The sequence below is a fragment of the Scyliorhinus torazame genome, chromosome 2 (assembly GCF_047496885.1).
Source record: "Scyliorhinus torazame isolate Kashiwa2021f chromosome 2, sScyTor2.1, whole genome shotgun sequence".
NCBI classification, from domain to species: Eukaryota; Metazoa; Chordata; class Chondrichthyes; order Carcharhiniformes; family Scyliorhinidae; genus Scyliorhinus; species Scyliorhinus torazame.
The window spans coordinates 182,059,871-182,087,063 of record NC_092708.1 but is presented as its reverse complement, the minus strand read 5'-3'; the positions used below and the strand labels follow the sequence as shown (position 1 = coordinate 182,087,063).

Here is a 27,193-nt window from a genome sequence, read left to right as displayed (position 1 = left end):
TTATACTCGCTGGAGTTTAGAAGGATGAGAGGGGATCTGATCGAGGTATATAAAAATATTATACGGGATTGATAAAGTAAACTTAGATCAAATGTTCCCCTTTGTAGGCAATCTAGAACGAGAGGTCACAGATATAGATTGAGAGATGATAGATTTAGAACTGAGATGGGGAGGAACTATTTCTCGCAGAGGGTGGTGAATTTGTGGAACTCGCTGCCCCATAGTGCGATGGAATCTGGAACATTAATTGTTTCCAAGAAGGAGGCAGATAAATTTCTGATAAAAATGGTTTGAAGCGATATAGGGAACAGGTAGAGAGGTGGATTTGCATAAGATTACAATACAGAAAGCTATCATTAAGCAGTATCAATATCCCTCACTAAATAGATATGAAAATGAATTCTCCACCAGCCCACAAATAAACGCTTTGATCATGTTTGCCCAACAATCTACCTGCCAGATCAGGTTACAAATGGAAAGGTACAAAAAACATTAACAAATATACAAATCTGCTGCATAGGAAACAGAATCTTATGCAGTATAAAGTGTCGCTCTTTGAAATTCCTTGAATCCCTTTGAAATTTGGTTTTCTTGTACCTGTCCTGATAAGTGCAGGATAAAAGCTTCAACAGCATGTCTCTTTTTTCAGCAATATTCAAGTTCTATGCCATCAAGCAATTATTTAAATGTACAAAGCTAATATTGGACATCAAACTATTCAACAACAAATGAACCGCATAGATGCAGTTCCTCCAGTGGTTAGGTAAGTTCATCCACTGAGCCACACAGACACGGGAAATGCCAAGTTCAATCCCTCGGATAGTTACAGTACGAATAAGCATCCTGAGATTACAAGCGGGGGAAGAGAGATGTTGCAAGGTTTTTGTTCCAGCTCCCAGCCTGTGCAGAAGCCCCCGGCTATCGGCTACTTTCCGCAGCACTGCAACTTCACCCGGAATTACCCACAGAATAACCCTCCTTGTCTGAGTAAAGTATTTTAATGCTTCCCCTCTCTTGTACACAAAAGGTCAAAAATTCATTTAAAAGTTGGCCTCTGAACCAACGTCTTCTTTATTAAAAATGCAATGGATGACCTGAGATTTGTTCACTCAATAGCCGTGTATATTGTTAGTTCACACAAATATGGGATACCAATATGAACACAAAGAAAGGAGTTTGAAAAGCCTTACCTCACCATGCCGCTTTAATCGCTTCTGTATTTCCACAACAGGTACATCCAGGTAGATGGCAAGGTGAGGGGGAAGGAATTCACAAATGCTGTTCCCTTTCAGTTCATTGTAGTGATCGATACCTGAAAATTGAGCAGGGAATTAGTACAATAACAGGGAAAAGGTCTGATTAAAAACAAAAAAAAACGCTGGGAATGTTCTGCAGGCCAGGCAGCATCGGTGGAGAGAGAAAATTCAGGTCAATGAACATATCCAGCCTCCGCAGTATTTTACTTTTGTAAAGGTCTGATAATGACTGGAGCAGAAGGAAATTAGTGGTTAGTGAACTTTAGATCAAAGTAAGTAAAGTGTTTGATCTACCATGCTAGCCAACTTGAATCATGAGCCAAAAATGGACATCAAATCATGGACATAAATGCGATGTATTAATTTGTAAATCCAATGCAACTGACTGGCTTCCCTCATTTAATAAGCGACGTTAACATTTACAAACGTACCCAGAATAAAATGAGCAACTTGCAAATGTAATTGTTGTTAAAATAAGATTATAATCATTATGGATTTCACTTTCAGCAGATTACACCAAACCGTAATAGCAGAGTGAAGAGGGAAATAACTACAGAAGCAAACAGATTGATGAACATGGGTCTGCGCTCATGGTTTTGTGGGTAACATTCTCACCTGAGCCAGAAGACCATGAGTTCAAGTCCCACTCCAGGACTTGAGCACACAAACTTTTAAGATGGCACACCAGCGCAGTCAGGAATGCCGCCTTTCGAGTGAAACGAGGTCCCTCAACCAATATTACAAAAAATATTTGGTAATTTCCACATTGGTGTTTGTGGGGGCTTGTTGAGTACAAATTGGCTGCTGTGTTTCCTTCAGGACAAGAGCAGCAACACTTTGGCTGGAGCGCATGTTGGGACACCCCAAGCTCATAAAAGGTGCCTTATCTTAGGTGCAAATCGTTCTTTCCTCACCCCCCCTTGCTAAGATAGCAATACCGATGTCCTGAGAAGCCCACAATCAACTCGATTCTTACAAAACATTAAATGGGATTGGCCAGGATCAGAAAGAAGTTGATCCAACATTTTTGGAAACAGGTGGAATATGCATAGCCAAGATAAATCTACTCTGGCGAGATGCAAAACACAATCGATCCTCCAGGACATTTGATTATTTCTTCTTTATTCTTTCATGGGAATTGGGTGCTGCTTGGGGTAAGGCTGTCAGTTGCTGTTCATCCCTAATTGTCCTTGAACTGAGTGGCTTGCTAGGCCATTTCAGTCAAGTGTCAACCTCATTGCTGTGGGTCTGGAGTCACATGTCGACCAGACCAGGTAAGGACAGCAGATTGCTTCCCTCAAGGACATTAGTGAACCACATGGGTTTTTGCAACATGATCAAGGTGGTAACATTGTGTATGGGAATCAAATTCCTTCATTTTACACCAATACAATGAAATTTGGATTTTGTTTATTGTCACGTGTACCGAGGTACAGTGAAAAGTACTTTTCTGCGAGCAGCTCAACAGATCATTAAGTACATGAAAAGAAAATGTTCCAAAAATGTTGGATCAACTACCTTCTGATCCTGGCCAATCCCATTTAATGTTTTGTAAGAATCGAGTTGATTGTGGGCTTCTCAGGACATCGGTATTACTATCTTAGCAAGGGGGGGTATTGTGGGCAGCACGGTAGCCTTGTGGATAGCACAATTGCTTCACAGCTCCAGGGTCCCAGGTTCGATTCCGGCTTGGGTCACTGTCTGTGCGGAGTCTGCACATCCTCCCAGTGTGCGCGTGGGTTTCCTCCGGGTGCTCCGGTTTCCTCCCACAGTCCAAAGATGTGCAGGTTAGGTGGATTGGCCATGATAAATTGCCCTTAGTGTCCAAAATTGCCCTTCGTGTTGGGTGGGGTTACTGGGTTATGGGGATAGGGTGGCGGTGTTGAACTTGGGTCGGGTGCTCTTTCAAAGAGCCGGTGCAGACTCGATGGGCTGAATGGCCTCCTTCTGCACTGTAAAAAAAAAAAAAAATTCTATGAAAAGGAAATAAAAGAAACATAATAAAAGAAAATACATAATAGGGCAACACAAGGTAACAACATAGCACCGGCATCGGGTGAAGCATAAAGGGGTGCAAGTATTAATCAGGTCAGCCCATAAGAGTTTAGGAGTCTGGTGACAGTGGGGAAGAAGCTGTTTTTGAGCCTGTTCGTGCGTGTTCTCAGACTTCTGTATCTCCTGCCCGATGGAAGAAGTTGGAAGAGTGAGTAAGCCGGGTGGGAGGGGTCTTTGATTATGCTGTCCGCTTTCCCCAGGCAGCGGGAGGTGTAGATGGAGTCAATGGATGGGAGGCAGGTTTGTGTGATGGATTGGGCTGTGTTCACGACTCTCTGAAGTTTCTTACGGTCTTGGGCCGAGCTGCTGCCATACCAGGCCGTGATGCAGCCAGATAGGATGTTTTCTATGGTGCATCAGTAAAAGTTGGTAAGAGTTAATGTGGACATGCCGACTTTCCTTAGTTTCCTGAGGAAGTATAGGCGCTGTTGTGCTTTCTTGGTGGTAGCGTCAACATGGGTGGACCAGGACAGATTTTTGGAGATGTGTACCCCATGGAATTTAAAACTGCTAACCATCGCCACCTCAGTCCCATTGATGCTGACAGGGTTGAACCTGTTAGACGTTTTGCTTGCTGTGATATGAAGAGTCTAAAATTCTGTTCCTTTTTCACAAACACATTTATTTCATTCCAACAGCCTTTGCACAAAACTCTAACGATACATCACCTCACAGAGGCCACCTGAAGCCCCTTTACATATCAGTGTCAATTAATGGATACTTAACATAAATGAGACAACTAATTGCAATGTCTCTTAACCCATTACTTAACAGTCTCCCCTTACTTGGAGAAAAAAAATAATTAGGCGAAAACAAAATTTCAAGAAACTCAAAAACAACACACATGATTTCTCCCCTCTTTTTGTTTTGGACGAGAAAGAAAAAAAAGTCACAGAAACAAGCGCCCTTCATTAACAATATCCAAAAGTTTCTGTGAACTCGCCCCTCTTTTCGTAAAACAGTCTGACAGTTGATAGCTCCTGTCGACCCATTTAAATTTTGTTATTTCCCCTCTGTCCAACATCTGCTTCAAACTTGCAATGTCTATCCGTAACCTCTTTTCATTGACACTTTTTGTAGAGTGCACATTTTCCCACAGGGATTTATTGTCAATGTGACAGTCAATAGGTATATTACCCAAACCCCAAAATTTCTGTCAATATCATACTTATATAAAAGGCCATATCCACCACCTCTACAAGGCTTAACGTCTCAGCAGTCAAAGTGCTTTTTACCACTCTCCTTATTTTCTTTGTTTCCCACACAAGCGGGCAACATTTACCATTGTTCCCCAAAAGGAAAATTATAAAACTTCCTGCGCTTGAAACCCCATCACATAAATTTGCAGAGGACGCATCACTATAAACTATGAGTTTCAAGTGCCTACGGTCACCGAAAACGGGGAACTTCAAAACACACTCCTGCGTTTTTAGTTTGGCCAACGCTTTATTTGCTCTTATTAGGTCTTCCACTTTGGGATCATTCATATTTGTACTCAACTCTAAGACATCAAAACTCACGTCCGGTCTAGCCCGTCTACCTAACCAGTTCAGTTGCCCAATTAAACTTCGCAGTTGCTCTTTTTCCATCTTTGAAACCATTGCGTCTTTTTGTGAAACTCGGCCACGACTAATTGCTATTGGGCTGATGCTTTCCAAATAAGATTGCTGACGTAAAGTTGCCCCTAACTCAGTCTGTCCAATTTCCAGTCCAATATATTTAAATGCACCGGAAGCCGGACTTCCAACCCTGAATTCTTTCCTCAAACCAGAGATTACAATAGCTTCAAAATCACTAGTCCCACCCCACAAAAAATCATTGACATGCATCATAAAAATGCCAGAAAGATTTCCTTTATAGTGCCAGTAAAACATTGCAGGATCTGCTTTCAACTGGCAACAGCCTAACTTTAACAAAACTGACCTTACCGAAAAATACCAGACTCTAGATGCATCATTTAATCCATATACACATTTGTTCAATTTCCAGAGTACCCCTTCTGCGTTAGCTGCTTCTTTAGGAGGACGGAGAAAAATGTCCCTATGGAGCTTATGCCCCTGCAAAAAGGCAGCTTTTATATCTACAGATTTGCATTCCCATGCCTTTGTGGTTAATAGAGCTTAGATCTTTAAAATAACCTTTCCTGCTGTAGGTGAATCTACCCTTAAATCCTGATCTTCGAAGTTTTCTTCAAATCCCCTTGCCACAAGCCTGGCCTTTTGCCTTATAAGTTCCATCCAGAAGAACCTTTTCTGTTCAAATCCATCTGTGGGATAGAGCTCTTTGTCCCCTATCCGGTACTTCCGTGTATACCCCAAATTCACTCCAACTATGCAATTCTTGCTGTTTAGCTTCTTTGATAACTTTTTCACCTAATTTATTTGAAGTCACCAAAATCTCACGTGCATGTGGGCTTCTACTCCTATTAGTATTCGTAGTCTTACTCATGTTCCGAGATCTTGACAAACTACGTCCCCTCTCCAGCCTGGTATCTCGTTCTGTACTGCTACTGCTTGATCTTTCCCATCTGCTGTGGGATGTCCTTTCAATAGTTCTCGACCTTTTCCTGCGAACCTGTTCACTATCCAATGTACTATCTGAACTGGCACTGCGTTTCTGTGCCCTCCATTTTTGAACTTCGTTTTCCCAATCCATTGTCTTGACTCTTTCCCCTGAATGCTGTACATTCAACCAATGTTTATACTTTCCAGTGGCCTTCCCTGCTCTACTAATAACAGTTGCATCCTTCCATTGACTAGACTCTTCAGGCAAGTATGTCACTTTTGTACCAACTTTTAGCAGTTGCCCTCTCGGAAAAATGGCCTGTTCTAATTCATCAGAAGTGTTGTGTTCCTCCACAGAAAACCGGTCTATATCAGTTAATTGGTCCTCATAGTTCTGTAACACGTGTACCAGATGACTCTGGTTCCTCATCATGTCTGTCTGCTCTGTCTAAATTTGAAAATTTGTAATCTGGACCCATTATCCTTGATGAATGTACCCTAACAGTTTGATTACCATGTTGCAAAATAATTGTTTTTCCATCTATGCCTATGATCTTCCCTGGGCCTTTCCATTCATTAGAATTGTCTCTCTTGTGGTATACCATGTCTCTTTGCTGAAAAACGGCATCTGATGGCCGCACGTTATGTCTTAAAGCTCTGCAAATTCTTTCAGAGACTTCTGCTTCCAAAAGAGCTTTTCTACTGCTATGTAATGCATTTAAATGTTCAGCAAAACCAGAGCTAATTGTAGTCCCCTCGCAAGCTGGAGGGTGGTCATCCAAAATGGACGGAATTTTAGGATTTCTACCAAACACTAATTGATAAGGACTATAGCCCCAACCATCTGCAATGAATTATTTGCATGTACTGCCCATGCTAAAGCTGAATTTAGCCTGCAATTTGGTCGATCTGCCAAAATTTTCCAAAGCATGTCATCGATGACAGCATGATTTCTTTCACAGACACCATTACTAAATGGGCTTTCTGCAGCCGTATTCATAACTCTGATATTCATGTTTTCACACATATCCCTAAACTCATCATTAGCAAATTCTCCCCCATTGTCCGTAAGGAATTTTGCCAGTGGACCCATTCCTGTCCCTATCCATTTTTCCACGATTTGATCCAGAATTACTCTCATTTCTTTATTTCGTACAATCGTTGATTGACTAAATCTGGTTGCTAAATCTACAAAATGCAAAATAAATATATTATTTGCTTTATCCCAGATCTTCAGGTCCACGGCCACAATGTTGTTAAAATCCCTGGCCAAAGGTAGGGTTACTATCGGTCATGCTGGTGTCCTTCTGTATTTCCTACAAACTTCACAGCGGTCACTAACCTGTTCTATCAGTTTAGTATAGTTGTCATCCCTTACCCCTGCATCCTTTAATAAATTTCTCAGCCTCCGAGGAGACGGATGTGCAAATTGCCTATGCAGTTTTAATACCACAAGCTTTTTTTCAGCTAAAGTCCCATTTTCAACTGCCATTAACACATCCTTAACCACTCTACTTGAAATATTATTTGTCAGTAATGGAATACAATAGTGTCCCGACTGTGTAAATTGTAAGTCCACCGTCTTTCCAAAAACTGTTGCCTTATCCTGTTCCATATCCAGTTTCACGTGTGCTTTCTTCATCGACGGTCTGCTCAGAAGCAAAGGTATCTCACTTGATACAACATCCGTGCTAATGAAATGATTCACTCCGGCAATATTGCAAGGGATCACCACTCTTTTCAGCGACTTCAGAGTATTATCATTACCAAACCTGGAACTTGTGGAACTTTCAAATTCCTTAACCTTATGATTTTCAGCAGTCCAGGTAACATTTTAACCAGTGAATTCCACACACAGTAGATGTGCAGCCACTGTCCAATACAGCACAGTTGAAGGATTCTGCAACCAACACCCTTATTACCAGCGTTAAACTGCTTGTTAATAGGACAATGCCTTCTTTCTGGTCACTATCTTTTTCCTCTTCTGACTCTTCCGTGTCATGTGTCGCTTCAAACACTCTATCATAACGAGTTGGACAGTTGAAAGCATAATGGTATTGAGAGTCACATCGAAAACATCGATTTATCATGCCCCGTGCATTTCTGGGGTTCATCTTCCTATTGTAGGTTCTAACTGGGTTTCTGTCTTCATAATTTCCTTGTCTCGGTCTCCTTCTATAGTCTTGAGCCCTGTTCGTAGCCAGATGATTTCACCGTCCTGTTAGTCGTGTATCTTCCATATTTTGCCTTATTGCAGGCTGACCTATTTGGGTCATCAGAGCCATCGGAATCAAATGTTTCCCCAGAAACTTTCGTGAAGCTTTTGTCATCTGTTCGAATAAGGTTTATCATCAGTAAACTGAACTCCTGTCAAAACCAGGAGCCTATCCATGTTGCTCACTCTAGCACAGTCAAGTAATTTAAAGGCCAACACAGACTGTGGAAATTCCAGATTGTGTTTCTGTAGCCTTTTATAGTCTGCCAAATTCCATTATATAGTCTTCCATGGAGATATCCTCCATTTTCCGGAACTTATCAAAATCTGACCATGCTTCATACACACTTAACAAGTCATCTTTCTTATAAATCTTATCCATATAATGTAATAAAGTCTCCAGACCTTCTTCTAAGTCTAACTCTTCCAATTCCAGCTCAGAAAGCACTTTGTTTCGGATTTTACTGCCATATGGTAAAGAAAGAGCCAATGCCATACCTTGTTTTCTCTTTCCCAAAGCAGTTACCTTAGTCCACATAACTACTGCACTTCTCCATTGGTCGTACGATTCCCTTTCAGAAAATAAGGGAGGATAGTCATATCCAGCCATCTTTATCCTCGGTTCAGCCATATATCCCTTTTTTTTCCCTCACTCACGCCTTGGTTTGATCTGGAAAATTTGTATCTTTTAACCCTTCACATTTACACAGCAACCATCCTCTGCTACCAATTGTTAGACATTTTAGTTGCTGTGACATGAAGAGTCTAAAGTTCTGTTCTTTGCACAAAACTCTAACGATACATCACCTCACAGAGGCCACCTGAAGCCCCTTTCCATATCAGTGTCAATTAATGGATACTTAACATAACTGAGACAACTAATTGCAATGTCTCTTAACCCATTACTTAACAGAACCTAGAGAATAACTGATCTGCCCCCAGCCTGTACGAGTGTCAGTTTCAGCTGGTGGTTAGGGGGCGCATAAAAATAAAGCTGCAAATTCATCCACTCTTCATCCCACCTCATCGTCACCATTTCCTCACAGTCGCATGGCCAAAACCAGGGATCAAAGCTGCCATTCCGCTGACATGGCTGTCCCTTCAACCAGTCATCTAAAGAGCTGAAAATTAACATCTTCTCACTCAGCCTTTGGTTTATGGAATAGACTATAATAAATAAGGAAAGATCTCCTTCAGGCCAACACATGTAATTCTAACAGCTTGCCATGTAACCAAAGATGGAAAGGAGACACTTTGAGAAAAATGATTACACCCATTTTTTATTTATTTTTTGCACATATTCCAGTGCCACCATGTCCATTTTACAAATATGGAAACCTGAACTGTTCACATTAATGGCAAAAGTGTAATTTAACCAAGGAATGGGGTTACTCAGATTAACAAATGGTGGCAAGTGGTATCCCACAAGAATGAATAATAATAATCTTTATTATTGTCACAAGTAGGCTTACATTAACACTGCAATGAAGTTACTGTGAAAATCCCCTAGTCGCCACATTCCAGCGTCTGTTCGGGTACACGGAGGGAGAATTCAGAATGTCCAAATTACGTAACAGCATGTCTTTCAGGACTGGTGGGAGGAAACTGGAGCACCGGGAGGAAATCCAAGCAGGCACGGAGAATGTGCAGACTCCGCACAGAGTGACCCAAGCGGGAAACGAACCCGCGCTGTGAAGCAACAGTGCTAACCACTGTACTACCGTGCTGCCCATTGTGCTACCGTGCGTTCGGATCGCTGTCATTCACCACTTACATAAACAATTTGGACTCAGGAATCAGAATACAATTTCAAAATTTGCAGATGACACCAAATTGAGGACTGCAACAAAATGCAGATGACTCCAATTGGGGGCTGCAATGAACACAGATGAGGACTGCAACAAAATACAGGAAGATCTTCGCAATCAGGCAGAATGAGAAAATAAATTTCAACATAGATGAGCTGTGAAGGAGAGGCGGTGCACCGTTTCCAGGGGCGGGAAGGAGGCTGTCACCCGCCGTCGTACACCGGATCTGGGTGCAGGTGGCAGAAGCCATAAGCGGCGTGGCCCCCACCGCCAGGACCGACCAGCAGTGTCGCAAGAAGCTGCATGATCACCTCAGGGCGGCCAGAGTAGCCAGCACAAAGCCCCTGGCACCGACCCCCATGCCACACACCTGCAACTGCCCCCCCCCCACCCGCCGGCAGTCTGCTCGCACCCCATCCTGCACCACATGCCAACACCCATATCGCTTGCCATGACCAGGAACTCATTCATAAAGGCAACCAGCTAATATTGGGTGCCCGGCGTCTTGCACCAGCCTTGATTGTCGGCTGGCGCGTGATTCTCTGCCCAAATGAGTTTCCCGATTCTGGGGTCGGCCGACGGAGAATCCGTTTATATATTTTGGTACAAGTAATAAGGATGTCAGATATGCTTGGGAAAATTAGTGTTGAAACAATTCAGAGAATACAGGTACACCATTTACTAGACGTTGCATTCAGGTGGTGGTTCAGGAGGAACAAGATGGCACAGTGGTTAGCACATTGCATCACAGCCCCAGGGACCCAAGTTCATTTCCAGCTTTGGGTGACTGTCAGTGTGGAGTTTGCACGTTCTCCCAGTGTCTACATGGGTTTCCTCCAGATGCTCTGGTTTCTTCCCACAATCCAAAGGTTAGGTGGAATGGCCATGCTAAAATGTCCCTTGGTGTCCAAAGACATGCAGGTTAGGTGGGGCTATGGGGATAGGGCGGTGAGTGGGCCTCGGTAGGGTGCTTTTTCAGAGGGTCAGTACAGACTCGATGGGCTGAATGCTTCCTTCTGCACTGTAGGGAATCTATACTCAAGATTGACGAGCATGTAAAATTATCACATGGATTAGAGGGCACGAATGGCAGAAATTCATGTAAGGGGAGCGACATAAGCACAAGGGAGAAAAGAGCACAGGGATGTGCTGATAGAGTTAAATGAAGAAGGGGAGGCTTATCTGAAGCATGGACACCACCATGGATCTATTGGACTGAAGGGCCTGCAAGTAGTTTTTAAAAATAAATTTAGAGTACCCAATTCCTTTTTCCAATTAAGGGGCAATTTAGAGTGGCCAATTCACCAACCCTGCACAGCTTTGGGTTGTAGGAGTGAAACCCATGCAGACACGTGGAGAATGTGCAAACTCCACACGGTTAGTGACCCAGGGCGGGGATCAAATCTGGGTACTCGGCGCCGTGAGGCCTGTATGTAGTTAATGATGTGCAGGACAGAAAGTAGTCAGCCAGGGTACATGCTGTTGATAATTATTCAACAGCCCTCGTTGCCTTTGGTCCTCCCATTTGACAACTGTAAAATATAGGTGTGAGGGGATACTCAGCATTGTGGGAGTGGTCGAGTAACCTGTTGATGGGGAGATTCACAGATGAAGTTGGCTCCTTGGGCAATGTTGCAGGTGCTGAAAGAATCATGGCCCAACAGCAATCACTGCCTTCAACAAAAGAGGGAGATTAAAAATCCAAACCACATCCAACTTCAAGACATCTTTCTTGGCTGTTGGGAAACACAGAGTATGCAGAACATTGCTGCTATCAAAGGTGCTACTTACACTGCTTCCGGATATAGCCTTGTTTGTACATTGCTTCGAGGAAAACAAAGTCACTGAAAGGCGACCGTTCCAACACAACACCTTGCCCTAGAAGTGCAAACACAAATAGATCAAATGCAATTCTGTTGTCAATTTGTATCCCAATTGTTGGCTACACCATGATAGAGCGGACAGAAGCCTTTTGATGCATGTTACTGAAACGTCAACTTGGAGAAAAGCTTTATGAAGAAACTGCCATATGAGGAAAGATCAAACAGGTTGGGTCTGTACTCCTTGGAGTTCAAAAGAATGGGAGGTAGTATGATTGAAACATATAGGATTCTTAAGGGGTTAGACAGGGTCAATATTAGGGGGATATTTCCACTCACGGGAGAGCATAGGGCCAGAAGGTATAGTTGCAGAATAAGGCGGTGCTAATTTTCTATGTATGTTTCTATAGGGATCAAGGGATATGAGTGGGGTATTGAATTTGATAAGCAGCCATGATCATAATGAATGCTGGAGCAGGCTCCAAGGGATGAATGGCCTACTCCTCCTATTTTCTATTCATGTTTCTGTATATAGTTTCATTGCTTTGATTTCAATTCTTAGATCTATCGTGTACAATTGTTGGTTCACAGCCTACGTCAATGTTAACACTTCAACAATGAGTAATTTAAGCTCTTTTGATGGGTAAGCGATTTCTTGATCAGCCAGGGGAACTTGGGCATTCCAGGTGTAGGAAGAAGTCAGAGGACTGCAAGTGCTGGCTGTGCACTTGTTTCCTACTGAGGTCTAGTGCTATGGTCTGTTCCATTTTGCTTCAGTATTTCATGCCATAGCACATTAATGCAGCACTGACATGTTTCGATTTGCACTGCCAGAAAAGTGAACAACTTCTTTTCAGATTCACACCTGTTTGCAGAAGGTGCTCCAGAGCGTCGGAGTACTGCAGTGTGCGAAGATGGTACATCCAGGTCTGCAGGCGGTAGGAATTGCCATCTGGGGATTTGGGATCAGTATAAAACTTTTCCACACTGCAGTTCCCATTGAATAAAGCACTTAACTTCTCTCCATTGCCTGTCTTCCAATCCCAGTAATGGATATCAACCTCGGGGATGTATAACATGCCTAAAGAAAGCAGAGTATTGATAAATTGCAGTGAGAACTCTATTTTAAAAGGAAGAAATAAAAAAAACTTGCATTTATTTAGCATGTTTCATATTTTTGCGACATTTCAAAGTACTTCAGAGTCAAGTAAATACTTTAAGTGGTTGTTTACAGTTACAGAATACGGCATGGTACAAAATACACTTGTGGACTGTGATGTGGACCGTCACTGGACTAGTAATCCAGGGGCCCATGCTCTGGGAACGCAGGTTCAAATCCCACAGCAGCGGATGGAATTTAAATTCATGCAATTAAATTAATTCAATTTGATGAAAGTTAGTTTAATGGTCGCTATTACTGTAACTATCACCAATTGTCATAAAAACTAATGTCCTTTAGGAAGGAAATCTGCCGTCTTTACTTGGTCTGGTCCACATGTGACTCCAGACCCACAGCAATGTGGTTGACTCTTAGCTGCTCTCAAAGGGCATTTTGGGATAGACAACAAATGCTAGCCTTGCTAGCGATGTACATATCTAATAATATTTTTAAATTTATTCACCCAATCTAATAAAAACAGAAAGAAAGAATGCCAAACTTAATAGAGCAGCATAGAAATGAGCCTCAAAGTATGGCATATTCATTCAATTCCTAATCTGCCTGTTGCCATCCAAACAAGGTGTAGCCATCTGGGATGGCCACTTCCCGGTTACAAAATGGACACTTTGCAAAGATTTGCAAAATGGACACTTTGCAGGGAAAATGGACAATACTGAGAAAACAAGCAGGTTCAGGGTTTGTCTGTTTATTGGAGCCGCTCCCAGACAAGACCAAAACTGCAGGCCCATTAGCATACTAATGGCCCATCTCCGGGAACAAAAGAGTAACCGATACTAAGGCAGACACCCCGACGCCAGAGCAGACCGAAACAAAGCAGGCCAACGGCCACCTAGGACACGCCCAGCCATCAGGGCACCCACCCCTTTATTGGACGAGATCAATATGAATGATCAAGAAACAGCCCAATTGATTGGGGCCATGTTCAAGGCCTGCCCAAAAGAGCGCGAAGCCCCTTTGGGTATAAGAAGGAGCCCCCAAGAGAGAATCGTTCTCTTGGGCCCGGCTCTCACCGAGGAGAGACCTGTCCGCCTGCTGCACCAGAAGCAAGTAAGTCCAAGGTCAATGCATGCTACCAGACCGACGACCTTAGCTGTTCCCCTTCACCACTTCGACCTCAGCAGCCTCAGGTCCGAACAACGGTCATTGTTCCTCTGACTGAGTGGGCGCCCGAAGCTAAGTATAGGCTTTAGCAGTAGTGATAGTTTAGTCTGTAGTATTTGTGCATGAGTATATTTAACTGTGTGTGCAAATAAATAAACATTTGACTTTGAACTAACTAACTGGTGTATCGAGTCTTTGGTCAGTATTCGGTTTGAACCTTGTGGCGGTATCGAAAGATACCTGGCGACTCTTGAGCAAACGTAATTAGAATTAAGGAAGGCGACCATATTGACCACCATATTCAGAGCCAAATAAGGAGAGCAACATTTACTGGCGACCTCTGATGGGACTCGACCTAGAAGTGGCCTAGTCACTTCGAGAGAACCCAAATTTGAATTGGAATCCAATTGGAAACAGAAAAAAGATAAGTGTGAGAACGGGACTGATCAAACCTCCAAGATTCTGAAGTTTGTTAATGCATGCGTACTAACAGGGATACAATGTAAACCTGAGGGATTTTGTTGCGTAAAACTGTCGGGAGTTTTGTAGGCCGGAAAATAACGTAAGCCATACCCGTGTTTACATCACTACTTTATCACCCCCTGTTCCAAATTCAGTAGAGAACCCAGAGTTAGAGAGAAAATGTCAATGAAGGCAATGGAACGCCTTATGAATCCCCAAGAATTGGAGGTCGCAGCGACCAGTAGAGTAGGACAGTGTCCCGTATGGGAAGAAGAGATCAGGAAATATCTCAAAGGGAAAGGATGGCCCCTTTGGAGTGAATTCTGCGCCAATGATGAAACAGGTCCCCGGAGTATAGGGTATACTTGGTGGGAGAACCTGTCAGCGATCCATAAGAAGAGCTTAGGGAAGGCTCGCAAGCTGATGGCAATTGTGTCCTGCTTGGCACAATTGCGAGGACAGAGGAGGTCGTTAGGACGCTCCGTAGAGAGATTGAGGGAGAGACAGAAATAGTGAGGGAGACAGGAGCAAATTTGAGAAGGAGAATAAGGAGTTAAGAGAACAGTTAGCAGCGAGGGACAGAGAGGTGGATGATGCCAAGAGGGCACACCAGTCTTGTCTCGCCCATTTGAGTAGTTTTCAGACCAAGTACGATAAGGCCTACCAGGACACGCAATGCGCGGTCTTGGTAAGACAAGAAACCGAGCAACAGGTACAGCAATTGCAGAAACAATGAAATGATTTAAAAGCAGCCCGATGAGCGCTCTACACTTCCACGACGGAACAAAGGCAGAGCTCCGTAGATCACGCAAAGTGCCTGAAGCAAATTGCAGAATTGCAATCGCTGCTTTCTGTCCAGAATGGGTTTCAGAGTACATTAGGACCCCAGTTAGATCAGGAAAACGGCCCAGATTGGCAGGAGTTAAATGAAACTGCCCACATATACGTATATGGGACATGTACGCAAGAAAAACCCCAGAAAAGGAAAGCACCCCAACCCCCGACTGCACAGGCAGAACACACCCCCATGAACCCTGTAACCACACACTGCAGAGCCGTAGCAGAAGGAAACGCAGATTTCCTACATACAACCCCGTTAACCGTGACCCAATTACAGGACGCATGTGGAAAAATTACACCGTTCCTTCCCACATCAGACCCCCTCCAGTTTTTCGCTAGAGTTAAACAGCAGGCTACCATGTACGGCCTGGACGAAAGGGAGCAAGTGAAGCTCACAGTTTTAAGCCTAAACCCTTCAGTCGTGGCAGCCCTTCCCGACCCACAGAATGTAGGAGGAGGCACACTCCAAGAAATGCACACAGCGATCCTGGATGCGATCGGCTATAACAGAGGAGACCCGGTAGAAGACCTAAACAAGTGTAGGCAAAAGAAGACAGAGCACCCCACGGCGTTTGCTGGACGCTTGTGGATACATTTCACAGCAGTATTCGGAAAGTTAGCCCGCGCCCATTTGACCGCGGATAATATGGCCAAATGGACTTGAATCCTAGTCTCTCATGCGACAGAGGCAGGACAGAGAACTTGCGCAAATTACGACCCCTCAGACGAGGCCCACATCGAGAAATGGGAACAAGCCGTCCAAGGCAAAACCGCAAAACTGCAAAACCCGAGGAAGAGCAGGCAGACATGAATCCAGTTAGGATGCATGGGTAAATGAGGGCAGGAACAGCCCATCGCAGCATAAATCCCAGTAATGCGACAACTATGGCCAATTAGGACATTATGCACGAGAGTGCAACGCGCCCCAGAAGCAGCAGAAAAACCAACAGACAGGCACCCTAAATAAGAATAGGGCAAAGCCAATCTATAGCGTTAGCGCCCGTTCAGAGAACGCAGACATGAACGGCACCGACTGACGGTGTTCGGGCTCTCCAACTTGGGTCTGCAACACCCTTTGGGACAAGTCCAGTAGACCGGTCGTAGCAGGCAAAGTCCAGGGACACCCCGTAGAATTTGATGTTTCAGCGAGACACATGGCCCACAACAGACACCATCACACTCAGCGGTTTTACTGGTCATTTACAACAAGGACACATCACAGCCCCTGTAGCGATACAAATAGGGAACATTACAACTAAATACCCGGTAGTTTTGGTTGATCTACCCCAGACAGCTGAACACATCCTAGGAATCGATTTTCTGAGCTCCCACAACTTCTCTTTTGATCCGGTTAATAAATGTGTTTGGAAAATGGCAAAGGCAGCACGCGCCCCTGCGACACTCACAGTTGGAGACTATGAAAACAGAATTAGCGCAGTAGGAGACTTCTGGTTCGACCATCAAACCTTCAGGACAAACAGGTTAGGGAAGTCCTGCAGAAACACAAAGCAGCATTTGCACAGCACAAGCACGACTGTGGCAAGATAGCTGGCTTGGTGAACATTACAGGTCCCGACCCAAGACCCCAAAGCAGTACGGTTTTCCCCAAGAGGCAGAGGAAGAAATCTCAAAGGTAATAGAGAGTCTGCCTGACCAAGGTGTACTCAGATCAGTAGCCTCTACAAATAACGCACCAATTTGGCCCGTCAGGAAACCAGATGGATCATGGCGACTGATCATTTATTACCGGGAACTGAACAAAGTAACACCAGCAGCAGCCCCCACCGTAGCCACGAGTCCCGAGACCATGCTCAAACAGGGACTCCAGTCAAAACATTTTTCGGTTTTGGACATTAGCAACGGCTTTTGGTCCATTCCATTGGATAAAGCGTGCCAATATAAATTCGCCTTTACATTCCAGGGACAACAATATACGTGGACATGCCTTCCACAAGGCTTCCACAATTCCCCCTCCATTTTCCACCGACAGCTGGCAAACGGACTAGCAAAATTTTCCCGACCCGATTGTCTGGTCCAGTATGTAGATGACTTGCTATTACAGACAGACACAAAGAGAGAGCAAATTTTGCTTGTCACCGAACTCCTAGGACTCCTAAAACAGGTTGGATGTAAAGTCAACCCCAAGGCGGCCCAAATTTTGCAGAAAAAAGTGATTTACTTGGGTACAGTAATCACTCATGGTAAATGCGAGATCGAGCAAAAGAGAATTGACTCGATCGTCAAATTGCCCCTTCCCCATAATGTCTCAGCCCTCCGGTCATTTCTAGGACTGGTTGGCTACTGCCAAAACCACATTGACGGTTTCGCCACAAAAGCAGCGCCCCTATCCGACCTTCTCAAGAAGCAGGCACCTTGGGAATGGCTTCCACAGCACACGGATACCGTGGATGCTTTAAAGAGAGCCCTCAGCACAGCCCCCGCATTACAGGTCCTAGACCCACTTTCCCAGTACGCAATCGAAGTAGCAAGCACCGACCGAACCCTTTCGGCCGTGCTCCTCTAGGAACACCATGACCAATTACGCCCTGTGGCATACGCCTCATGCGTGTTAGATCCTTTCGAGCAAGGATTTTATGCCTGCGAAAAGCACCTGCTCTCAGTTTTTTGGGCAGTACAGTACTTTGCCTAAATTACAGGACTCAATCCCATCACCATTCTCACTGAACACACCCCAACATAGCTGTTATTAGACGGTCGACTTAAAGATGGCACAGTCGACTTCCGGTGGCGGCAATGAGTGAGTGAGCTGCACATTCGGGGGCTCTCACTCTGGCGGAATTTGAGGACCTGATTCCCCGGTTTTGCGGGGCTGTGGAGCGCTGAAAGGACGGCCATGGGGGGCCAAGGAGCGAGCAGAGCTGGATGGAACTGCCAGAAAGCAGCGCAAACGGGAGAGGAAGGGACAAAGGCAAGGTGCAGGGGAAGCTGACCCGGGAGCAAAGATGGCGGACCTGCGGACCCGGCGATCCAGCAGGCGCTGGAAAACATGCTGCAGGTGATAAAGAGCAGTTTTGAGTCGTTGAAGCGGGATAACTTGGACCCACTTCAGAAGGCAGTGGATCAGCTGAACCAGAGACTGGATGCTCAGGACGAAAAAGTTAAGGAGCTGGGGGAGGCGGTGGAGGAGCAGGCGGACGCGCAGACGATTGCTGCGCTAGAAGTCGACGGGTTGAAGGAGAGACAGAGAAGACTGCTGGACAGAGTAGAGGAGCTGGAAAATAGAGCCCCGTAGACAAAATCTGAGGATCATCGGCCTCCCAGAGGGGCGGAGGGAGCTGATGCCACAGCGTTCGTGGCAGACCTGTTGATGCAGCTGATGGGGGCTGAAGCCTGTCCGCAACCGCCGGAGCTTGAGGGGGCACACAGAGTACAGGCGAGACAGGTGCACCCGGGGGCCCGTCCGATGGTGGTTAGGTTCCACAGGTTTGTGGCGAAGGAGCAGGTGCTGCAGTGGGCAAAGAGCACTCAGAGCAGCACGTGGAATAACAGTGTCCTTCGCATTTACCAGGATCTAAGCCAGGAGGTGGCCAGGCGGCGAGCAGCCTTTAAACAAGTTAAGGAGGTGTTGTTCAAAAAGCACGTGAAGCTTGGTCTGCTCTTCCCGGCCCGTCTTTGGGTTACGCATCAGGGCCAACGCCACTACTTCTCCGAGCCCAAAGAAGCTATGGACTTTGTGAGGGATTAGGGGCTGGTCTCGGAAAAAGGACCCACGGACGCAAGCTAGGGTCCGAGAATTACCGTTTGAAGGGACGCCTAATGAGCCTGGACTGCTGGTCGACTGTTTACTGCTTTAAAGGTGCCTTGTGGTGTATGTTTTGTGGGCAGCTTTTGCCTGTGGGGGATGTGGGGGGAGGGTATCCCCCCCTCTCTCGAATGGTCTTTTTCCTTTTTGCTGTTGTTTTTTTTTTCTCTCTCTTTTTGTTCTTCTGTTGTGGTGGGTACCTTTTGTTGGGCTCTCTGAGTGCGCTGGAGCCTGTATTGTAACAAAAGGGTGGCCGGTCAGCAATGGGGATTAAAGATGTTGGTTGGGGGCTTTTGTTTCATTTATGTCTATGGTTTTTATGTTTGTTTCGGATGGGGGATGTACGGGTACTGGGTTATTGCGGTGTTATATATATATTTTTTGGTGTTCAGAAAGGGACGTGGGTTAACACTTTTCTGTGTACACAGCTGGAACTGTATTGTACCTGGAGCAGCCTCGCGTTGCTGTTTGAGGTTTGCATCTTGTTTGATCTTTCCCATCTTAGTGAGACTGCTCCAGTGGGTCGGAGTGGGGGGTGGTGTGCTGGGGAGTGGGAGATGAGGTCGGGGAAACAATGGGAGTGAGACAAGGGGGCGCCGAAGCGGCGAGTCACCGGGCTAGCAGATTGGCTAGTCAAGGAAGTCAGGTGGGGGTGGGGGGGGGGGGGGGAGAGAATACAGCCAGTGGATGGCAGGGGGGGGGTTATTTCGCTGACGTGGGGGGGATCTGAAGTAGGTAATGGAAAGGAGGTCAGGGGTGGAGGCAGCCAAGAGGCGAGCCAGGAATGGCACGGCGCATGGGCCGGGGGCGGGCCCAAGAAAGGTTATGGCTGACCAGCAAAGGGGGGGGGGGGGGATACGGACGGCTGTGCCCCCCAACCAGGCTGATCACCTGGAATGTAAGGGGACTAACTGGGCCAGTTAAAAGGGCATGTGTGTTCGTACATTTGCGGGCTCCAAAGGCGGACATAATTATGTTGCAGGAGACACATCTGAAAGTGTCTGACCAGACTAGGCTAAGGAAGGGCTGGATCAGCCAGGTCTTCCACTCGGACTTGGATTCTAAGCCAGGGGGGTAGCAATTATGATCAATAAGCGGGTTCAATTTGAGGCGGAGGGCGTAGTCGCAGACAGCGGGGGCAGATTCCTTATGGTAAGGGGCAAGCTGGAGGGGAGAAGAGTGGTGCTGGTGAACATATATGCGCCGAACTGGGATGACATTGACTTTATCAAAAGGGTGCTGGGGAAGATCCCGGAAAGTTGATAATGGGGGGGGGGGGGGACTTTAATACGGTCCTTGACCCATGGCTGGCAGTCATGTCCCAGAATGGGCAGACTCCCAGCAATGGCAAGGGAGCTGAAAGGGTTCATGGAGCAAATGGGGGCTGTGGACCCATGGAGAGCCAGACAGCCGACGGGAAGGGCTACTCGTTTTATTCGCATGTTCATAAAGTATATTCTAGGATTGATTTTTTTTTTATCGTGAGCAGGGACTGTGTAGGGGAGGTAAAGAATACGGAATACTCAGCAATCGCTATCTCGGACCATGCCCCGCACTGGGTGGACCTGCAGGTCGGGTGGGGGGGGGGGGGAAATTACCAATGCCCGCAATGGAGGTTAGATGTAGGACTGTTGTCGGAGGAGGGGATATGTGAGAGACTTCAGAAGTGTATGCAAAATTACTTGCAGGTGAACGATACGGGGGAGGGTTCAGCAGCGATCCTGTGGGAGGCGCTGAAGGCAGTAGTGAGGGGGGAGCTGATCTCAATTCGGGCTCACAGGGTCAGGGCGGACAGAGCAGAAATAGACAGATTCACCGGATAGACGAGGAGCATGGGGGGTCCCCGGGAGAGGACCTACTCAGGGAGAGAAGGAAATTGCAGGTGGAACTGGGGGTGCTATCCACGAGTAGGGCCGTGGAACAACTTTGGAAGGCGAGGGGAGTGGTGTATGAGCATGGGGAGAAGGCCAGCGGATTGCTAGCGCAGCAACTCAGGAAGAGGGATGCGGCCAGGGAAATAAGTAGAGTGGTTGATGGGGAGGGGAGCAGAGTGGACCACCCGGCTGGACTGAATAAGGTATTTTGGGACTTCTATAGTAAGCTGTACACTTCCGAACCCCCGGAAGAGATGAAAAGGTTCCTGGATGGACTAACCTTCCCAAAGGTAGGCAGGGGACTAGTGGACGGGCTGGGGGCCCCGATTAGAGCGGAGGAGGTTTTGGGGGGGCCTAAAGGCCATGCAGTCAGGCAATGCCCCGGGACCGGATGGATACCCAGTAGAGTTTTACAAAAAGTTCTCGGAGATAGTGGGACCGGTCCGGACAAGGGTTTTTAATGAGGCAAGGGACAGAGGAACCCTGCCACCAACGATGTCGCAAGCCACCATCTCGCTGATATTGAAGCGGGACAAGGACCCGGAATCCTGCGGGGCATACAGGCCAATCTCTCTGATCAATGTGGATGCCAAGCTCCTGGCCAAGGTCCTGGTGATTAGAATTGAGGACTGTGTACCGGAGGTGATTGGGGACGATCAGACAGGGTTTGTGAAAGGCAGGCAGCTGACAGCTAATTTGAGAAAATTGCTTAATGTGATCATGATGCCCCGATGGGCAAGGAGGTGGAGGTAGTGGTGGCAATGGACGCTGAGAAGGCCTTCGACAGCGTGAAGTGGGGCTATTTGTGGGAGGTGCTTGGACGGTTTGGGTTCGGGAATGGACTGGTTAATTGGGTCAGACTATTGTACCAGGCCCCAAAAACTAGCGTTAGGACGAACAGGATGTCAGATTATTTCAGACTACACCGCAGGACCAGACAGGGGTGCCCACTCTCCCCGTTGCTGTTCGCACTGGCCATAGAGCCGTTGGCGATGACTTTGAGAGCTGCGAAGGGGTGGAAGGGAATGACATTGGGGGGGGGGGGGGCATTTAGGCTGGTGGAGGAAAGTTTCCGGTACTTGGGGATACAGGTGGAACAAATGAAGAGGGAGTTTCGGAGCTGGGATGCACTCCCGCTGTCACTGGCGGGGAGGGTGCAGACTGTAAAGATGACAATCCTCCCTAGTTTTCTGTTCATCTTCCAGTGCCTCCCGATCTATATCCCACGGTCCTTCTACAAAAGGACTGGCAAAATCATCATGAGCTTTGTCTGGGCGGGAAAATCCCCGCAGGTGAAAAAGGCGATGCTTGAAAGGAGCCACAGCGAGGGGGGACTGGTATTGCCGAGTCTGATCAACTACTACTGGGCGGCTAACATAGCCATGATAAGGAAGTGGATGGTGGGTACGGGGTCTATCTGGGAGCGAGTGGAGGCGGCTTCGTACAGGGGCACCAGTTTGGCAGTCCTGGTCACGGCTCCCCTAGCGCTGTCGCCGGCCAGGTACTCCACCAGCCCGGTAGTGGGGGGGGCTCTGCGGATATGGGGTCAGTGGAGGAGGCATGTAGGGGGGGGGGGTGCGTCTGTCTGGGCTCCAATATGTGATAACCATCGATTCGCCCTTGGGAACATGGATGGAGGGTTTCGAACATGGCGGGGGTGGGCGATATGTTCCTGGAGGGGAGCTTTGCAAGTTGGAGGGGCTTGGAGGAGAAATTTGGGCTGGTAAGGGGAAATGACTTTAGGTACTTACAGATGCGGGACTTTGGACGCGGACAGGTCCCATCCTTCCCATTCCTCCCGCCAATAGGGATCCAGGACAGAATTGTCTCTAGAGGAGAAGGAGGAGAGGGTGGAATCTCGGATATCTACAAGGTGCTCATGAAGGGGGAAGAGTCCCAGACGGAGGAACTGAAACTCAAATGGGAGGAGGAGCTTGGCGGGGAGATAGAGGACGGGCTGTGGGCGGAAGCCCTGACTAGGGCAAGCTCAACCGCAACATGTGCCAGGCTCAGCCTGATTCAATTTAAGGTTGTTCACCGGGCCCACATGATGGTAGCGCGGATGAGCAAATTCTTTGGGGTAGAGGACAAGTGCGCTCGATGCACGGGAGGACCAGCGAACCATGTTCAAATGTTTTGGGCATGTCCTGGGAGGGATTTGCGGGGGTCATGTCCCGGGTGCTGAAAACAAGGGTGGTGACGAGTCAAGGGGTGGCAATTTTCGGGGTTTCGGAAGACCCGGGAGTCCAGGGGGAGAAAGAGGCAGATGTTCAGGCCTTTGCTTCCCGAATAGCCCGGCGACGAATACTGCTGGCATGGAGGGACTCAAAACCCCCGAAGACCGAACTATGGCTTTCGGACATGTCAAGTTTTCTGGGTTTTCACCTTGAGGGGATCTGTACTGGGGTTCACCCGAAGGTGGCAACCATTCATCGACTTCTTCGCGGGAGAGTGAACGTCAGCAGGGGGGGGGGGGGGGGGATTAGAGTAGAGTAGGAGGGATAAATAGGCGGGTAGTGTCTAGGGGAGAGGAGCGGGCATGTGCAGTATGATTTGATTGAAGTATTGGTTTCATATTGATGTTTGCACATTTCTATTATCTGTAACTGTTTACAATGCCAAAAAATACCTTAATAAAATGGTTTGTTAAAAAATAAAAGATGGCACAGTCAGCCAAATCCGCGCAGCCCATTGGAGCCTTCTTTTACAGGGACGGGTCATTACAGTTCAAAGAACCAAGACCCACATTTTCCTAGTCGACAATTTGCAATATGCAGGCACCCACGAGTGTGAGATCATCACCACAAACCATAATTCAGGCCCATTTATACCCAAGTCAGCTCCCAGGAAAGTAGGTAATACACCCCAGAGACCCCAGCCCACAGACACGTGCGCACCCCTGAAAATGTATGTGGATGGCTCCTCCAGTTTTGAATGGAAAGAGAATCACCGGTTGCGGCATTTATGTAGAGGATGTGCAGGGCCGCCCTTGAAGAGATTTCATTAAAGTTGCCAGGACATCTAGGCTCGCAGGCAGAACTGGCAGCCATAGCTTATATTGTAGACCAGCCTGACTCATTTCCAACCCCAGCAGACGCCCCTACCCTCAGCCCCATTACTCCGGCATATCCTAGAGACAGCTAAAGATAGGAAATATGGTATCATTAAGGTTCAGTCATCACCGTTCTTCCCCCCCGGTAACGTTAAAGCAGACGCCCTAGCGAAGGCAGGTTCCAGACCCCAATTCGCCCCAAGCAGCTTTAGCCAAACTACTCCAGTCAAGAGTACGGCAGCCGGGAGATGATGACAGAGTCTGACTCCCACCAAACAAATCCCTTTGCTACCCTGTTCGCTACTGAGCAATGAGGTGTCCACATAACAGCAAAAAGGAACCGATGGAGTGATACGGTGTCTTTTCTGATGGAACCTGCGCCACGTTTGTCGTATGTTTATTCGTTTAACGTACATGTTAAATGTTGTTTGTGAATTTAAAAGTTTTCATGGCCCCATGCCACATCTTGATGCAGTCAGAACTACCCTTCTGATGCCCAATGGCTATTAGAGGAACAAGTTTGTCCGCAGACACCAATCATAGCTACTGTCCTGATTTGAAGGTAATCACGAGGCAGCCCCCACGACGACCACATCCTTACCCGTTCTTGCCGGTCACTCAGGTAGTGGAGCACTGGTGCCCGCTCTGCCTGAGGACCCCCCTCTGGTCAGCTACGCTCAGGTCGAGCACAAACGGCACTGATCACCGTCCTACCCGGGGATTCCACCCATTCTTACCCGCCGCAGTCCATACACACCCCATTTTGGCTCATTAAGTTCGAAATTCTTTAGTTTGTTTCTGGCGACCCTTAGATTGCTTCCATATGCTATTTATTTCCTCAAACACTAGGATGGTAGATCGCACAGGCTCCAAGACGGCTCGCACTGTGTCAGTATTTCTCTCGGATGTCTTGTCCAAATATTCAGATTTTTAAAAAAATTTTAAATGAGGGAGCCACAGGTGGTGACCAATTATAATGGGTAATTGGCAACAAAGGACAGAGAGACAGACATATGAGATCTTAAACAAGATAATAACAGATATTATGCTTGTGTCCACAGAACTCCGGAACCTCAGAGGAAGAAAAAGACCGACAAAAGGAAAGATGAAGACAACCTTCATGTTTTTCACCAGGATCTTAGCGGGATCCCTTCAGTTGCGCGCGGACGCTACCCCCCCCCCCCCCCCCGCCCCCCCCGACCCCTACCACATAGGCCGTGAATGATTCCCACCCCTGCCGTACACTGTACCCAGAGATAGTTAACCCCGAGATAGTTACCGACACCCCGACCTGGTGTGACACGTTTATCACCTGGTATTCACTATCTTACATCGTAGAAGCACTCTTAGTACTGGCGATACTCTGCAGTGTCGTGCAGACACTTAGACTCAGAAAATGGCGAAGGAGAGCCTCTTCCTCTCGTACCTCGGTATACACGTTTAGGTCCCCTATTTTCGGACTTCACCAAACCCCCCAACGCCTTGAGTGAATTAAAGTGCATCCGTTTTTCTTTGTGTGTGTTTTGTTCATTCAATAAAAGAAATGTAAACCTTCGTGCTTGACTGCCAAGCCAGAGAAACTTGTGTTGCTGCTATTTGTACAGTTTAAAGTGTTGTAGACTATTTTTGATTGTTTGAGTGAGGATAGTTTATTGAGGATAGTTAGAGGTTCCAGTTTTTTTATTTTGTAATGCATGCCTGAATGTCATAGCGCCCCGTAGAGTTTTATAATGATGTATGTATGTAAAATGATTTCAGGTAAAAATTGCGATTCATAGGATAGGGCAGTATAGAGCCCGTGAAGTGCTTATGGGTGTCCCGCTTGGTCAGAGAACGAAGGCAGTGCGGTAATGTGATCCTTCACGCTTCGCGTTGAGGATCACAAGGAGGGAGTATAGACATCTGGGATGGCCACTTCCCGATTACAAAATGGACACTTTGCAAAGATTGCAGGGAAAATGGACAATACTGAGAAAACAAGCAGGTTCAGGGTTTGTCTGTTTATTGGAGCTGCAGCTCCCAGCCAAGACCTAAACTGCAGGCCCATTAGCATACTAATGGCCCATCTCCGGGAACAAAACAGTAACATTTGAGTAACCGATACTAAGGCAGACACCCCGACGCCAGAGGAGACCGAAATAAAGCAGGCCAACGGCCACCTGGGACATGCCCAACCATCAGGGCACCCACCCCTTTATTGGACGAGATCAATATGAATGATCAACAAACAGCCCAATTGATTGGGGCCAAGTTCAAGGCCCGCCCAAAAGACCACGAAGCCCCTTTGGGTATAAGAAGGAGCCCCTAAGAGAGAATCGTTCTCTTGGACCCGGCTCTCACCAAGAAGAGACCTGTCCACCAGCTGCACCAGAAGCAAGTAAGTCCAAGGTCAACGCACGCTACCAGACAGGCAACCTTAGCTGTTCCCCTTCACCACCTTGACCCCAGCAGCCTCAAATCCGAACAACGGCCATTGTTCCTCTGACTGAGTGGGCGCCCGAAGCTAAGTATAGGCTTTAGCAGTAGTGATAGTTTAGTCTGTAGTATTTGTGCATGAGTATATTTAACTGTGTGTGCAAATAAATAAGCATTTGACTTTGAACTAACTAACTGGTGTATCGAGTCTTTGGTCAGTATTCGGTTTGAACCTTGTGGCGGTATCGAAAGATACCTGGCGACTCTAGAGCAAACGTAATTAGAATTAAGGAAGGCGACCATATTGACCACCATATTCAGAGTCAAATAAAGAAAGAGCAACAAAGGATTAATTGTAATGTGTTTTAGCATCCACAGATTGGGAAGATTCGATTCACCCTACATGTCATCAAGAAACGACTGAAGGCACTGGATACAACCAAGGGCTTCGGCCCTAACAACATCCTGATAGTAGCACTGAAGATGTATACTCAATCTATCCACACCTCTAGCCAAGCTCTTCCTGTAGAACTACAACACTGGCATTTTACCCCCTCACTAGTCTACTCTCAATTACCAAAATGATGGAAGGAGTCGTCAACAGTGCTATTAAGCAGCACTTAAATCAGCAATAGCCTGCTCAGCAATGCTCATTTTGGGTTCCATCAGGGACACTCAGCTCCTGACCTCATTACAGCCTTGGTTCAAACATGGACAAAAGAGCTGAACTCCAGAGGTGAGGTGAGAGTGACTGCCCTTGGCATCAAGGCAGCATTTGACCTAATATGGCATCAAGGAGCCCTAGCTAAATTGGAGTCAATGGGAATCAGAGGGGCAACTCTCTGCTG

The 27,193-nt window shown here is 46.8% G+C and overlaps 1 protein-coding gene across 1 annotated transcript in view; it reads right to left on the bottom strand.

Moving 5' to 3' along the window:
- The window catches only part of ndufa10 (NADH:ubiquinone oxidoreductase subunit A10), a 106,981-nt gene that overhangs the window by 69,527 nt on the left and 10,261 nt on the right, over positions 1-27,193 (bottom strand). The window contains exons 3-5 of the mRNA XM_072480987.1: positions 12,524-12,739; positions 11,630-11,716; positions 1,191-1,312 (exon numbers count right to left, since the gene is read on the bottom strand). Of these exons, the coding sequence (XP_072337088.1) occupies positions 1,191-1,312; positions 11,630-11,716; positions 12,524-12,739 (425 nt within the window). The remainder of the gene's footprint in view (positions 1-1,190; positions 1,313-11,629; positions 11,717-12,523; positions 12,740-27,193) is intronic.